Below are 15,241 nucleotides of genomic sequence, written 5' to 3'. Positions count from 1 at the left end.
GGAAGTGGTCATTGAGTGTCCGTACCATGTGCAGCGTAGGTCCGTGCCCTGGTCAGTGGTCAGTGGTGTCCGTGGCGTGCGCAGTGACTGTCCGTACCATGCGCATGTATATCTCTACCCTGGTCAGTGGTGTCCGCGCCCCGGCCGCTATTGCGCAGGGCGGTCGCAGTGATCTCTCATCGGTCGGTAGAGGGCGCTCGTTCCCGGCGTGCGGGGGGCACTCGGTGCCCCCACACAGTCCCGGCCCCGGGGGTGGGAGCCCAGGAGCCGACGCTGGCCACCAGCGTGGCCTTAGTGCTGCCTCTGCCTTCCTGCTCCAGCGAGGGTTCGGACAACCTCCGGCCCCTGCCCACCGGCGTTGCGGTTGCGCCTCTCGCTCCTTCCATGCGTGATCGTCGCCTGTGGGTGGAAGGAGCGTGTGACGTGTGCCGGGAGCAGGGAACACACACGTGTGTCGGAGCAAGGGAGCACACGTGTGTCGCTCGCCTGCAGCGCTCAGTGGGTTCGGGGCTCCGGTGTCCCGTGGTGCCCCGAGGATGCGCTCTCGTCCCGCGCGGTTGTCGCCCATCAGTCGCGCTTTCACGCCAGTGAGTGCTGTCGGTGCGGGGTGTGCTCACAGTTGACTCCGGGCAGGGCGCCGTGAGTGCTCACACACGCTCCGTGCCCGTGCGAGCGCGACCAGCGCCGCTCCCCCCTCTTGTTCCATTTTACTGCTGCCAGAAATGCAGCGGCGAGAGGGAAAAAGGCATCGCCCGACCGCCCCTCCTTGGCGGCGCGGCGGTCCGTGAACCCAGCAGTTTATCCTCTCCCTCGCTCCCTCGCTCCCTCCCTCGCCGCCGGGGCCGTGCCGCGCGCCCGTCCGTGCAGAGGCTCGGCTCGGTTCGCCTGAGCTCCTCACTGTTCAGCTTGGCTCGGTTTGGCTCAGCACGGCTCGGCTAGGCACGGTTCGGCTCAGCTAAACTCGGCACATCCCAGCTCGGTTCGGCTCGGCTGAGCTTGGATCAGCTCCGTTGTGCTCGGCGCGGCCCGGCTCTGTTGGACTGGCTCGGCTCGGCTGATCGCGGCAGATCCCGGGCGGTCTGGGCTCAGCGCGAAGCGGGAGGCGGGCGCTGTTCCTGGAAGAGCCCGGGCCGGGGAGTTGGTCACATTCTTGGCCGGGATTCAATGACTGAGGCAGACACCAACAAACAGAGGGGGGGAGGCGGAGGGCGGGAGGCTGAGCCCGCCTGCATTAGCTCAGCTCTCAGGCACTCTCAGTCACTGCTGGAAAGAGGAGCTGGGAGGATGTGCGCGCTCTCACCGCAGCTCCCCACGGCACAACGAGATCACCGGCAGAAATAAGGGAAGGAAGGCGAATCGAGAGGCGAGGAGCCCTCCCAGGCCGAGCAGAGGGACCACGAGGGGCAGCGGAGCCGCTCCACGCCCGTGCGGAGCCCCCGCGCCGGTTTGGCAGTGCCAGAGATTTGGGCCTTTTCTCCTGCGTTGTTCCTTCCACAGACCGAGCGTTCTGCCTCCTCCTGCTTTTTACTTTCCTCCCCCGCGCCTTCCTTCGGTGGATATGGACAGAAGGGGGATCACTGCAGAGAAGCAGCAGCCGCCAGAACATATTTGAGCCCCGGGTGCTCGGAGCGTGGCACAGACTTCTTGTGTTTCTGTGGGTGGTGTGTGTGTGTGTGTGTGTGAGTGTGTGTGTGTGTGTTGGAGGTGTGGGAGGAGGGATTGGTTTGCCTGGGGGTTGGCTGAGGGGGTGAGTGCTCGGATGAAGACCTCTTTTTGCCGTGATTCTGTGCTCCATCGGGGCAGCTTGGAGACTTGGAGGGTTTGAAATTGTAACGCGAACCAAGAGAAAAGAAAGAAGAGAGAGACACGCATACAAAAGGATTTATTTCCTCTCCGTTAGTGGATTGCTGATTGAGAAGGAGGAAAAACACAAGGGTGGGTTGTTTTAATTTGTTCATATATTTTCCTTTAAAAAAATCCCTTAAGTGGATTTGCACCAGGGTGGAAGATAACTGGGGATTTTTGCTGTTTGTTTTGGGAATAGAAACTAAAAAATGGAGACTGTAAGTAGAAGCAGCTTCCAGCCTCATCCAGGACTGCAGAAGACCTTGGAACAGTTTCATCTGAGCTCTATGAGCTCCCTGGGTGGCCCTGCTGCTTTCTCAGCACGATGGGCACAGGAGATGTACAAGAAAGACAATGGCAAAGACCCAGCGGAACCTGTACTGCATCTGCCCCCGATCCAGCCTCCTCCGGTCATGCCTGGTCCCTTCTTCATGCCCTCGGACAGATCCACGGAGAGGTGCGAGACCATCCTGGAAGGGGAAACCATCTCCTGCTTCGTGGTGGGCGGAGAGAAGCGGCTTTGCTTACCCCAGATCCTGAACTCGGTGCTCAGGGACTTCTCCCTGCAGCAAATTAATTCGGTGTGTGATGAGCTACATATTTACTGCTCCAGATGCACTGCTGACCAGCTGGAAATCCTCAAAGTCATGGGCATCCTGCCCTTCTCCGCTCCTTCCTGCGGGCTCATCACGAAAACTGATGCTGAGAGGCTTTGTAACGCCTTGCTTTATGGTGGCACTTATCCTCCCCACTGCAAGAAGGAATTCTCTAGCACAATTGAGCTGGAGCTCACGGAGAAGAGCTTCAAGGTGTATCATGAATGCTTTGGGAAGTGTAAGGGACTCCTGGTGCCAGAGCTTTACAGTAACCCCAGCGCAGCCTGCATCCAGTGCTTGGACTGCAGGCTTATGTATCCACCACACAAATTTGTGGTCCACTCTCACAAATCGCTGGAAAACAGGACTTGCCACTGGGGCTTTGACTCTGCAAACTGGAGATCCTATATCCTCCTCAGCCAGGATTATACTGGGAAAGAGGAGAAAGCTAGACTGGGCCAGCTCTTAGATGAAATGAAAGAAAAATTTGACTATAACAACAAATACAAGAGGAAAGCCCCTCGGGTAAGTGGTGCCTGTAATTTTAAAGGGGGCGGGGGGAATTTCAGTGACATTCATCGATGTACTCAAATTGTTACCAGCTGCTTTTCGTTGGAGTCATTTAGCAGTTTTAATCGTGTTCTCCATTCTCTGTGTGTGTGTGCCACTCTGGAGGAGCAGTGGTCAAGATGCCACCTTTATTTTTCTGGTTGTGTTCTGGCCACGGTGTTTGGAGTTTGTTTAAATTACGTATATGTATTTGTGTATTTTACTATATGTGGAATTTGATCTTTGAAGCCCATCACACTGCTCCAGACTTTATCTGGCAGTGCGTGATTTTGGATCTTTAAGGTCTTCTTCACTCGGGGGTTAAGGCAAGGAAGAAGCCAGAAAAAAGAGCAGGTACTGATGGCTCCAGGCACAAGTCCATGCACTTTTCTGGTCGATTGAGTGTTGCCAGGGATGGAGGTGCGGGCTGAATGCTCTAAAAGCTTGTATGGAAATAAAATATGCCTGTTAAGAAAAAAAATCGTGCCGTTAGTGCAGGTTACTGGTTTATGGATGAAGTGTTAGGAACGTGGAGAACTCCTTGCTCTTAGAGTATCCCTGTGAAGCCTAAATTTCCCCAGCAGACAGGCTTTTGTGTATTGGATTATGTGTACATCCAGCAAATGACTCTGTCTAGGACCAGCTGCAGCAGCTCCTTAAGGTATTCCATGCCGTTCTGTGCTAAGCCAGACAGCTAAAGAACAACTTTTTTAGGTGCCACTTGTTTTTCTTTCAGTCTGAGCCCCCTTTGTATCCCAGAATCCCTGGTGTGTGGGTGGGAGGCTGCCTCGGCATCTGGCACCGGTCCTGCTCCATGGGCTGCAGTGCTGCAAGGCCTTGGGGACTCACAGACACCGGGGTGTCTGTCTCGCTCCTGGGATGGTGCAACTGGTTGGGGATGAGCAATTCTGCTTCCTGTTCCTTCCCCTAGGTGCGAGGGGAAAGGAAACTCCTGCCTCCCGAGTTCTCCCCTGCAGGTTTGTTGGTTGGGCTCTGCCTTACTGTCAGAGATTTCTAAACTTTGAGTTTTTATGTCTGGAGTGGAAGGGCAATACACAAGACTGGAGAAGAGAAGCGATGTTTAAAGCCCACTGTGAAAATTCTGAATTAACTTACTAAATAACTGTTCAAAGGGACAGACACACACTCTGACTAAGGCAGAGCTTTTATTTATAAAAAAGTGCAACAAAAATATCCAGACAAAACCCATATTTAAAAAAAAAAAAATATGCTGTGCAAACAGTGCAGTAATTCCACAACCAGACTAGGAGGGAGGCCTAATGAGCCCATCTGACCGGGTTGCACAGTACTGGATTAAGAAGCAGGGTCTCACTCTTCCAGTTTTTTTACTGGCCTCTGGCTCAGTCCTTGTCCTCACCCCTCCTTTTCCTCCCCGGAGTGTCAGGACGCTGTGACAAAGCTGGGCAGTAATGAGGCACATTATCCCCGTGTTTGGAGGTGGATGTGTTTTTAATGGCTTGTCTATTCTCTGTCAGTCATGTGCCGAGATGGAATGGTGGGATAGATCTACGTGGATGTGAGAGGAGAATATAGCTTTCAATCTGGAGACATTTTTCTTGCCGGGGAAGGAATCTTCTAGGGCATGCTTCGTTTGGGAAGTAAAATCAAGAAATCTCCACATTCTTGTTGTAGAAGGGCTCTGTTCCCCTAGCTTGGTCATTTCCAGAGTCTAATTAAAATGAATAATAGAGAAGTGCTTTCCTTTTCTTGCAAGGCTTTTTCAGTTCTCTTCAACTGCATCATTTATCCAACACCCCAGGCAAGGCTGAAGAAGGAGAACAAGAAAATGTTACTAAACCTTGTCTGTGCTTCATTTTTTGGGGGGACTTCTTCATGGGTCCTAATTCAGAACATGAGAAACACTCTTCCCTCACCCTCTCCACTCCAGTCTACCTGGAGTGCAGCTTTTTCACTTCTTGCAGAGTGAATTGAAAATACCAAATCGTGAGTGCCAAAAACTGTCTGAGGAAATGGTGGTCCATCTATTTTTTGGAAAATTTTGCCAGAAATCCATCATGATGAAATGCTAAGTCTCCTGCATAAATCCATTTAGAAGGTGGCAAGGAATGAGGTGGGGAAGAATAGAGTGGTGTGTGGTCAGACAGTGGGGTAAAACAGAATGCTTTATCTCATATTAATTTTCAAGGCCTTCAGGACTCTTCTATTAATGCAGTGCAGTCCTGAGGAGACCATGACGATGCTGTCAGAGTTTTGTACGCTTATCCTTCCTTTTCCATTGGGCTTAGCCAATGGATATCATATGCTAAGGTCATTTGTGTTGTAGCAGTGTGAGCAGAAAATTATGGAGAGATTTAATCAGACTCTAAGATTGGTAGGCTGTGGCCGGGGGCAAGTAACATTGGAGTAAAGTTTAGATGTCTAGTGAAGAAATGACAGGATGGTCCCATTCCATGTGTGTTAAATCCTGTGTGGGTTTTGTGTGTCTGTGGGGCTCTGGCTGTCTCGGGGATGAAAGGGTGAAGCACATATGTCTTTGTGGTGGGCTTCCTTTTTGATGTAGATCTCAGCTTTGCTTTGTTCTGTTTCATACAGAGGTGTTTGTGTGTGCATGGTATGCCATAAGCTGCTGTGTCAGATATTAGATTTTCTGCTTTCAGGAGTGTCCTTTTTTTTTCAGTTTCTCAATTTATTTATTTCTCCGTATGTGTACACACATTGCTTTGTGTGGTGTATTTTCCCTGGGGCTCTGGTAGTATGTTGGTAGCATAGGATGCATATGACCAATTTTATGGCTGTTTAAGCGGCAGTGAGTGTTTTGACCTTTTCATGTGTCTCCATTAGGTTTCTGTGATGAGGTCTGGAGATTTCTGCCAGCACAGCTCTGCCTTTTAAGGGTCTGACTTAAATGGAGGATCTGGGTTGGCACAAACCCCTGGTGCAGATTCAGTGTGGTGGCAGAACTGCCTTTTTTCCCTCTCGGTCTTTCTTTCTCTTTTCTTATTTTTTTTCCCTTTTCTTTTTTTTTTTCCCTTGGCGTGGTTTTAAAGCTTCGCTACAAGGCATAGCTTTTCCTAGATATTTCATTCCCAGTGCATATTTCTCTCTACATCAAATATCTGTAGTGCATATCCATCCTTCTGTACCAGGAAATGGATGTGTAAATGCAGAGATCTGCTCTCTCTGTCAGCCATGTCGGTTGAACAAGACTCTTGTTGCCTGGTCTTCCCACTTGCAGAGGAACCCTCTGTCCATACCTTTGTGAAGTCAGCAAAGGGTCTTGACCAAAAGCTGGAGGGAATTGTGACTGCTGGAGCTCCTCACTAGACCAGGGACCATAAAGGCTTCAGTCACATTCCTTACCCTCTTCTAAAAAATTTTTGGTTTTATGTCCTCCTTGTTCATGCTTGGATAAGCAACTGACCTCCCATAAGGTCTTCCACCTTCCTGCCACTTCCCAAGGCTCTTTCTTTTCTTGAGCCATATGACTTCGCTGTTTTACTTATTTTGTGTCCTTCACTGTGTTCCACCTTCCCATGCAAGATTTGTTGTGCTTTGCTTTCTCTCTGCACCAACACTTCTACTTGTGTGGGTGTCCTGTTTCCCTACCCGTCTCATCTCATCCACCATTACTGGTGTGGAGCACAACCATTGCATTTTTGGGTATTTCTAGAAATTAAAAATGTGAATAACCTGGCAGGGTTGCAAAACAGGGTCCTAGAAATCCACCATGTGCCTAAGTCTTTTCCTGGGCTCAGCTCTTGCTGCCTGATGTGTGCTCTCCTGTGGGACCCATGTGGCCTCAGTGTGTCTATGGTGCTTCTCTCCACTCCCATGTGACAGAGCTCCCTGCTTGCCTCACATCAGGATGCTCCACTCACACAGTATTAGTTCATATGCAGCCCTGGAGGCTTTGTTGGTTGCTATTTCCAGAAGAGGAGGATGGGTTCAACTGTGTTTATTTCAAACCCTTTTTGTCCAATACTGAACCGAGCAACATTTGACAGCACTTTGAGATTTCTCCACCTGTGTGCCAGACATCTGTACCCTGAGCAGGAGTGTCTGTGAGCAGGGCCCAGGAGAGCCAGAGCTGTCCTTGCACACATGTGAGCACACCCGTACACCCAGTGCTGCTGTGTTCCCACGGTTCAAGTCCCAGCAGCACTTCTATGAAGTAGCTGGAAGCCAGAAGCAGCATTCTGGATACTGACACACAAATGAGCGCATGAGGCCTCCCACTTTATTTCACAATGCCTTCTAACCCAGCGCTGCCACAACATGCAGCTCGCTCAGCTGGAGGAAGGTTTAGCCAGGTCAAGTGTGCAGCAGAATCAAAGTACCCAAATTGCTGTGAGTGGAACAGCGCGGTGCTGGCACAGCTGGACGGAGGACATGGGCTTTTAGGTGCTGCCCAGTGGTTGCTGTGCTGTGCTTTATGGCCACCTGAAAGGCTGCAGGAGTAGAGCTGCAATTTGTGTCTTATCCTAAAGTCCTGCCTCCTGGCAGGAGTAACCTTTATTTGTTATTAGGTATATCTTGTGGTGGGTGTAGCAGAGAGATTCTGAGTTTATTCCCTGGCAGTGGTGTTCAGACTGCAGGACAGATTTATTCCTCTTGGTAGAAACTGACATGAAAAATATTGTTGCACAATTTTTGCCCGAGAACTGAGGATTCAGTTGTTTTCCAATGGAAAATGCTCTACCTGATGTTCAATAATTGTTTTAGAGATTCTCCAGTAAAAATTTAGAAGTCCCTAAAACAAAAACATTGACATCTTGGGGCAGTAGTTTAGTTTAGAAGCCTTTTACAGCTTTAAAGTTGAAAAGTGACACCAGCTTGAACGACATCCCGTGTACCCAGAGAAAGGACAGTATTTATGCAAACATCAGCAGTTTTTCCCAAGTGTGCAAACAGTTTTACAGATGTAGATCAAGAACAAAGCAGCAGGTACGTGCATGTGTGTTGGACAAAGAGTTTGTTGGCAGTGATCTAATGGTGCTGAGTCAACCATGGCTCTCTTGCTCCAGTAGAGTTCCTAAGTTCCTCAAGTCAGTTCTCTTGAATTAGGGTGGGAATTAAATATAATCTCTGCTTTTGAAAATTGCTGCCTAAAATATTTAAACCTCTGCCTCTCCCTCCATTGTCTGAGCTGTCTCACTTGCCTCTCCATTTCTGTGGTTTCAGGTTTGGGCGTGTGTTCTGCCCAAACAGTAGCACGCTTTGAAGATGCGTGTAAACACCGCTTATTTTTTGGATGTGCTGGGAGCCTGACACCTGGTCCCTGGCAGGCTGCAAGCCCGGTTATCACTGGCTGGGGCTGGCTGACCCACGAGGGTGTGTTTGCACTTGCTGAGAGGCGCCTTTGGATTGGTGTTGTAAAAGCATCTGGAGGCGTCTGCGCCAGGCTGTTCCGAACGTGTCCAGGCAGCGCAGCAGCACAGGGCTGGAGCCTCTTGTTCCTTATCTGCACCCCCGTCACTGCCAGAGCAGGGGCTCCAGGGCCACAGCCACGGCCTCTGGGTATCTCCGGAGATGCAGTGTCCAGTCTCATGAAAAACTAACCTTATGTTCATCTACTGGCAGAGTAATTTCACTGAAGCGAAGGGTTTGAATGTCCCTAGTGCAGTAAGGAGTGGGCTGGCTCTTACTGGGGATCACTGGTGATTGAACTCACATTGCTGGCTCAGCTGGCCTGACTGCTTTGCCATCACTTGAGGAGACGTGTCTTCATATGTGCAGTATTAAGACACAGATTTTTTTTATTTATTTTTCTTATATTTGGCTTGGTTTGGTTGTTTTAGTTTTATTTTAAAGCTCACTTTGGACTTGACTCTGTAATTCTTATTTAAGAGGGAACTGTCATGGAAGAGTTGCACCAAATCCAATAGGAGGATCTTGGAAAAAAATTAGACAAAAATGACTTATACTGGATTTTTGAGAATCTATTGATAGAATCCTGTCAATTACTAGGCTGATCTATTTTAGCTGAATGGCTGTAGAGCACTTAATTCAAATTGATCTTCACGTACAGGAAACATTACTTTAAAATGTAGGACTGTAGCATGTTTTTGTTTGAAATCTGTCAGAGCATATGTATTAATGATACATTTTATTAGATAATATCTACTTTGCATATGTTTTGTGTATCTGGGTAATATGTATTACAAATTAATAAATCAGCACCAATTTTTTAATGCTGTTCCACTTTGTCGTTAATACAGACAGTGTATATTCTTGGAAAACAATTTCAGAGAAGCAAGTTTGCTCTGGTCCTTCCCTCCTCCTTTACACCTTGTACAGTCTTGTATGCCTTAAATTTCATTGTCAGTATAGAGATTCAGACTCAGATCGTCACTGAAATCACCTGCTCCGTATCTTCTGGAACACAGCAGGTTAATCTGAAGGTTTGGGGATTTGGGGCCAGTTCTACAGCTCCCACTCAAGCAGTCAGCCCATGGTAATTGGAACCAGTTCACCCGCAAACCACAGCAGACTCAGACTCCTTCCTGTGTGCTGGCTGGCAGAGACCAGGGACAGATCTGAACCAGAATGTCCCAGTGCTGAGGTAGAGTGGCTTCACTCTTTTTTTCACTCTAAGTTTATGGCCTTAGTGGGTATTACAGAACTGTGCTACTCTGAGACCCTGTAGTTCTGCTATTGCAGTATTTTTTTTTTGCTTATTAACAAAGATTTGGTTTAGTAGACAGTTGGTGCTGTGATCCTGGTAGATCTCCCTGAATGGGGCAAATGAGAGCTGGCTTCAGACTGAAAGGGTCTTTCTTGTCTGTTGGTCACTACATGCATGATCTGGTTTTAAGGTTGTGATAGAGAACTACCACAGAGATCTTCTCTTCCTGTATTTAGGATTTGTCAGTTATTATTTTTTATTTTATTTTTTACTAATGAAGAAATATGATTAAGGTTTGGATAAGGACCAGCCTTATCTGCTGATGCAAATTCAAGGACCACAAGCTTGGCCTCAAAGCAAGTTAAAATCAGGAGCAGTTAGTTGATTGAGTGTGCAGCTTTCCTTGGCATTGGGGAATCTTGCTGGCTGATAGAGTCTGGCCCCTCTGCACTGAGATAACGATTTTGCTTTGACTTTTGGTTGGATGAGGTGACGAAAACACTGATACTAATTTGAGCTCTGATCCTGTCAGTGTGTGATGGACAGAGCTCTTCTGAGAGCCAATGGGAATTACCATGTGTGGAGCTCTTATCATCGCCTCCATCTATGGTTTGGTTGCTATCATGTAAAATTAGGCTTCTCCAAGCATGGGATGCATATTAACACAACCTGATAAGCTGCACAGACATATGTTCTGGGAAATAAGGCAGGTCCTGCCATCCTAAGTCAGGCAGCCTTGTTTTAACAGTCCCATTTAAAGGGTAAGGGAAAATGTACATTAGGCTGGAGATTGTGTGTGTATGTAAAAATTGCAGCATCATTCTGTGTGCTGGAGGTAAACAGCAAAGGAGCTAATCAATAACCTGGGTTCTGGCTTTGTTGTTTATTGATTTATGTACAGTTACCTTTGCACATGCTTTGTAGAAAACAGGACTTTTATGTTTGGTTTTCTGTAGTTTTTTCTTAAAAAAAACCACATGGAAGCGGTTTCTGTTTGGGTATGAGAATCAGTGCCACTGGGAGCACAAGGACTGCTCAGGCTTTAAGGATTAAAAGACAGCAGCATTATCAACAAGATAAGGTAGAGCCTGGTTCTTGTCTTTTCCTGGGAAAGATTCCAGTGATGGATTCGGGGGCTGTGGTACCCTGTGCTTTGTTCCTCGCCTGCTGTTCACTAAGTGGTATCGTTTTATAGAATAAGGTCATTGACTTGGATTGCTTCTTGGTTTCTCAACCCTTTTCATCAGCCAGTTTGTGTAATGTCTGTCTGAAACATTGAGTAAGGGCATTGAAATAGCAGACAGGATATCAAGTGTTCGGAAGTCTGGGTTAAGTATAACAGACAGTTCTGGCTGGCAAAAGGGGAGCAGCCCCTGGAGCTCGCTCACAGCTCAGTCTCTGTGGAAACACCAGACTTGGGGTTCTGCATCTCTGTTCCAGCTCTCCCCCTCTCTTCCCTCCAGCCCCATATAATTAATCATGTGTGGGTGCACCTCTTTTCTAGATATGTCTTCCTTGTTTCTTAGTGGCACAGAATCGTACATAATAATGTCTCTTTCTAAGGATTACATAAGTTCAAGATGATTTCTCCACTGGGAGAATTATGCAAGTTTAAACTGAAATGTATTTAGAAAGCTTTTATGTGTGTGTTTTCTGACTCACAATGCAGAGGGTGATTTATTTGCATTCTTAATTGAACAACATCTGTTGGGGTTGGAAAAAAAGCCATTTCTTATCTTTTCACTGTCATATCCTGCATTTTTATGAAGTCTTCTACCCCCTCCACTTCTCACATTACCTGTGTTACAGGCGCTGATTTTTATTCCAGGTAGGTCAGCTGGGCACTCATGTGGGATATTCTGGGCTCTGCAGCATTGTTGATGCATATCTGCTGTAGTGTTTTCTTTCACTTGTTGGATTTCACAGAATCACACAATCATTGAGGCTGGAAAAGACCTCTGAGATCCTTGAGCCCAGTCACTGATCACCACCCTGTCTACAGACACTTGAGTGCTGTGTAAGAAGTTGTTGCTTTTATTACCATTAAAAAGTCTGAAATACTTCTGTAATGCTGCTCTTGGTATGCTTTGACCATTTAGAAGGAAGTTCCTGCTGTCTTTGAGCAAAATGATCTCGGGAGAAGAAAGCACTGCAGTCAAGAGCATTTGTTGGACTTGAAGAGGGCAAAACAATTTCTTGTTTCAGTGTGAATTTTGTGTGAGGCTCTTTGTGTGACCGTGTCATGGCACCTGTACCCATTCCAGAGGGTGCGCAGGTCTGGAGAGCTGTTACTGCAGTTCCAGTGGAATTGGGAGAGTCACTTTCCCTCCCTGTGGAATACTGGAGTGCTGTACTCATGGTGCTGGGAACTGCTGTTTCCAGGATCAAGCTCACAGAATTAATTCTGCTGAGTAATAAAAAATACAAGTTGCACAAGCATCCTGCTGCTTACCAAAGACAGAGGTTGTAGTAGTACCAGCAGTGAATTACTTTAAATAATTGAACTAAGTATTAAATTTTTCCATATTTTTTCACCCTACAAAATCTTCAAGATTGTTCAGGTTTACCTGTTCATAGCAGTAAAATAAGTTTTACAGCTTTTATATGGAGTAGTGGACTAAAAAAGGCAGAAAATGCACAATATTTAGGCTAAAATGTGGTTTGATTTCAGTAACCTTCACTGATGTAATGAATTTCAGATTTACACTTTTGTTATTAAGAATTATGTGTTAAACAGGCTTTTCTGAAGCACCATCAATTCCACAGTGAGTAAGTTGGAAAACTTACCTTGATTTGAAAGATAACAGTGTCATCCAAAAAAAAACCCCAAAAATTGCCATTCTAAACTCCCACTGGCAGTTCCAGTTTATTCAATGAATTATCTCACCCGTGCTGGTATAATTTAGAAATATTCCCTGGAAATAACTATGTTTAAAGTGGTGCAGAGCTGCTGGGAGGAGTAAAGCAGCCTCAGAGCAGCAGACTGTAGCATCAGGTCAATCATGGATATTTCTTTGATCCCATTTAGTCACTAATAAGAAACATGCCATGCAATGAGTCCTTGTGCTTGTATAGCCAAAGATTTAGTTTTATTTGGCTTTTGGCCCTTTTTTTTGCCACAACAGTGTAGTTTCTTGTAAAACCAGAGGAGCCAAATAACCTTTGGGCCATTTCCAGTGGCAGACAGTGATAGAAGTGGAGTAAAGTGTTCTATTTTACTATCATTTAATATGCACAACTACTGCTCAAAGGCTTTGGCCTCCACAGCCTGCAAATTAGGTGCTCCTTGTCTAAAGCCTTAATTTCTAAAAACATTTCTGTGAAAATATTTTTTTTATAATGGATTCACTGATCGTTCTTCTGCTCTGGTGATTCTAGAGCAAAGGTATTATGTTGAAGACTACTGAGTTCTGAAGGAAAAAAATTAAATTAAATTTTTATTATTGTATCATTTTATACTTCTATTATATAAAATTGTGAGTACAGAACAAATCAGTAATTTTGAGGGGAAGAAGGGGTAGAGGGAGTTGGCAGTGCCTTAACTACTCTTGTATTTTGTTGCATGATTTGCTTCGTTATTTGTTGCATTAACTTACTCGTGTGTCTTTCAAGTAAATTTGGTCTTTTTGCAGTTTTTGAGCAATTAACCTAACTGTGATGAGGCTTGAAAGAATATCATCTGCACACTTGTTTAATGTTAAAGATGAGGCATTCAGTGCTTTGTGGCTTTAGCTTGAAATTCAAGTTGCTTTGAGTCATCCCTTTAGTCTTTTGTTTGGGCGGAAAAAAGGAGTGGCAGCAAAGGGCCTGCAGCTAAGAAATGAAAGAGTTGAATTAGGTTTTAGAAATGTTAGTCTTGGCATTTGGGCCATTTGCATTTGTAGAGATCGTCACGCTTGACTTTAGTTGGGGTTGAGCAGTTTGGGGATGGAGAGTGTTGCACAGCTCTGTCCCAGTTACTCCTCCGGGGCGCTGGGACGGGGGAGGAGCTGGGCTGGGAGCTATGGGCTCACGTTTCCACCACATTCCCTCACGGGGATTATTGCACCACCTGTATTTCCACGCTGTGGTGCACGACTGACTTGGGTTTTTCCTGACAGCAGCTTCTAATTCTGTGACCCAGAGGACTCTCCACTTTTAAATCACAAACTGAGTCACAAACATGGCACAGAAAGTGCTACCAAAGAATTGCAACGTTCTCTTTATTTCCCTTGTTTTGGATTATTTTGTGAAGGTTCATCAGTTCCTGCAGCTCCAGGAGAAACTGCAGTGGCACAAAGGGGACAGCGTGTGGGGCGGCTCCCAGCAGGAACATCTTCCCTGGAATCGTCGTTGAGAGCTGTGTGAACAGCCTAGGCTGGTGTGACATCCCTGCACTGCTTAGTCCATGCACTCAGATTGGTGTGCTCATGGTGAGCTTTAACTCCTGCTGTGAGAGAAAAGAGAGAATATTCTAAATGTCCCTGTGGTCCAGACCTTGAGGGTCTTTGCTCAGTTCTCTTGGGCTGGGATGCAGTCAGGATATCCGTATGATATCAGTGCTGTCAGGGAAACCCTGACAGGGACTGAAAGGGAAGAAATTGGAGCTTCCCTGCCCCAAATGCTACCATGGAGCCCTAACTGCCCCAGTGCCTCACTCCAGCCTCTGTAATTTGACTCCACTGAGATCACTGGACTTGGTCCGGATTTATTAAAATGTGGAAATCACTCCCAAATGTGGCCAGGTTTTCCTCATTGACAATAATTTGAGGGCCACGTTCTGCTGAGATGTTACAAGTGAAAATTTTCTTTTCAGATGTCTGTTTCAACATTTGAATTCTGCTCTTACAAATTTACATGCAAATTTATAATTTAGGTTTCTAAAAAATTTTTATCAAATTTGCCCTTGTTAGCTGGACTAATTTATTGGTGCAGTTTTCTCTTATTATAACATGATTTGATTTCAGTAGAGTCACACAAAACTCCATGTATTCCTTTGTTTCTAAGAGGGATGCTCATTCATGTGCTTGTAAAAGAGCAGCTGGTTCCTATCTTGGCAGATGTGAAACCCTTACACTGAAATTGCTGTATTTTTTGTATGTAGGTTTTTTCCTTGAAAAAAATATCTTATTAATTAATAACTTTTGAACTCACTTTTGAACTTTTTTGCTCCTTCAGCCAAAATCTTAAATCTCCTGTGACATCAGAATTAACTGCTGCAGACAATTCTGATGTCACAAAATCTCAGGGAAGAGAAATATGAAGACACACACATCCTGCTCAAACCAATTTCTTAACTAAGAAAAGGTTGCTTGGTTTTTGTTTTCATTTTAAAGCCAGAAACAAATTTTGCCTCAGATTATCATGGCAAGGTAACAATTGAGTTGGTTCAAATTCGCCCTCAGCCATTGTGTAAAGGTTTTTCCAGTCTGTGATTCCTGCTTGAGCAGGGGAGAGCTGCAGCTCTGGGCTGTGTCACTGTAGGACCAAAAGAGAATTGCAGCCCTGAAAAATGTGGTAAAGACCAGTAGGGCAGAGCTATGTCCCAAATCAGAGGTTTGCAGAAGTGAATTCATAATTACCAGCTCCATTGATCCTGTTCCGGCTGGTTTGGACACACTTGGTAGCTCTTTTTTTTTTGGGGGGTGGGGGGGTGGGTGTGTTT

General features: G+C 46.2%; 1 protein-coding gene across 1 annotated transcript in view; it reads left to right on the top strand.

Moving 5' to 3' along the window:
* The first annotated feature begins 458 nt into the window (after positions 1 to 458).
* The window catches only part of SKI (SKI proto-oncogene), a 101,861-nt gene continuing 87,078 nt past the window's right edge, over positions 459 to 15,241 (top strand). The window contains exons 1-2 of the mRNA XM_014257277.2: positions 459 to 1,935; positions 2,045 to 2,966. Of these exons, the coding sequence (XP_014112752.2) occupies positions 2,055 to 2,966 (912 nt within the window). The 5' untranslated portion in view covers positions 459 to 1,935; positions 2,045 to 2,054. The remainder of the gene's footprint in view (positions 1,936 to 2,044; positions 2,967 to 15,241) is intronic.

The sequence above is a fragment of the Pseudopodoces humilis genome, chromosome 24, assembly GCF_049639895.1.
Source record: "Pseudopodoces humilis isolate 2021_Gansu_Grassland_sample_001 chromosome 24, ASM4963989v1, whole genome shotgun sequence".
Classification (NCBI taxonomy): domain Eukaryota; kingdom Metazoa; phylum Chordata; class Aves; order Passeriformes; family Paridae; genus Pseudopodoces; species Pseudopodoces humilis.
This window is presented reverse-complemented; position numbering and strand designations above follow the sequence as displayed.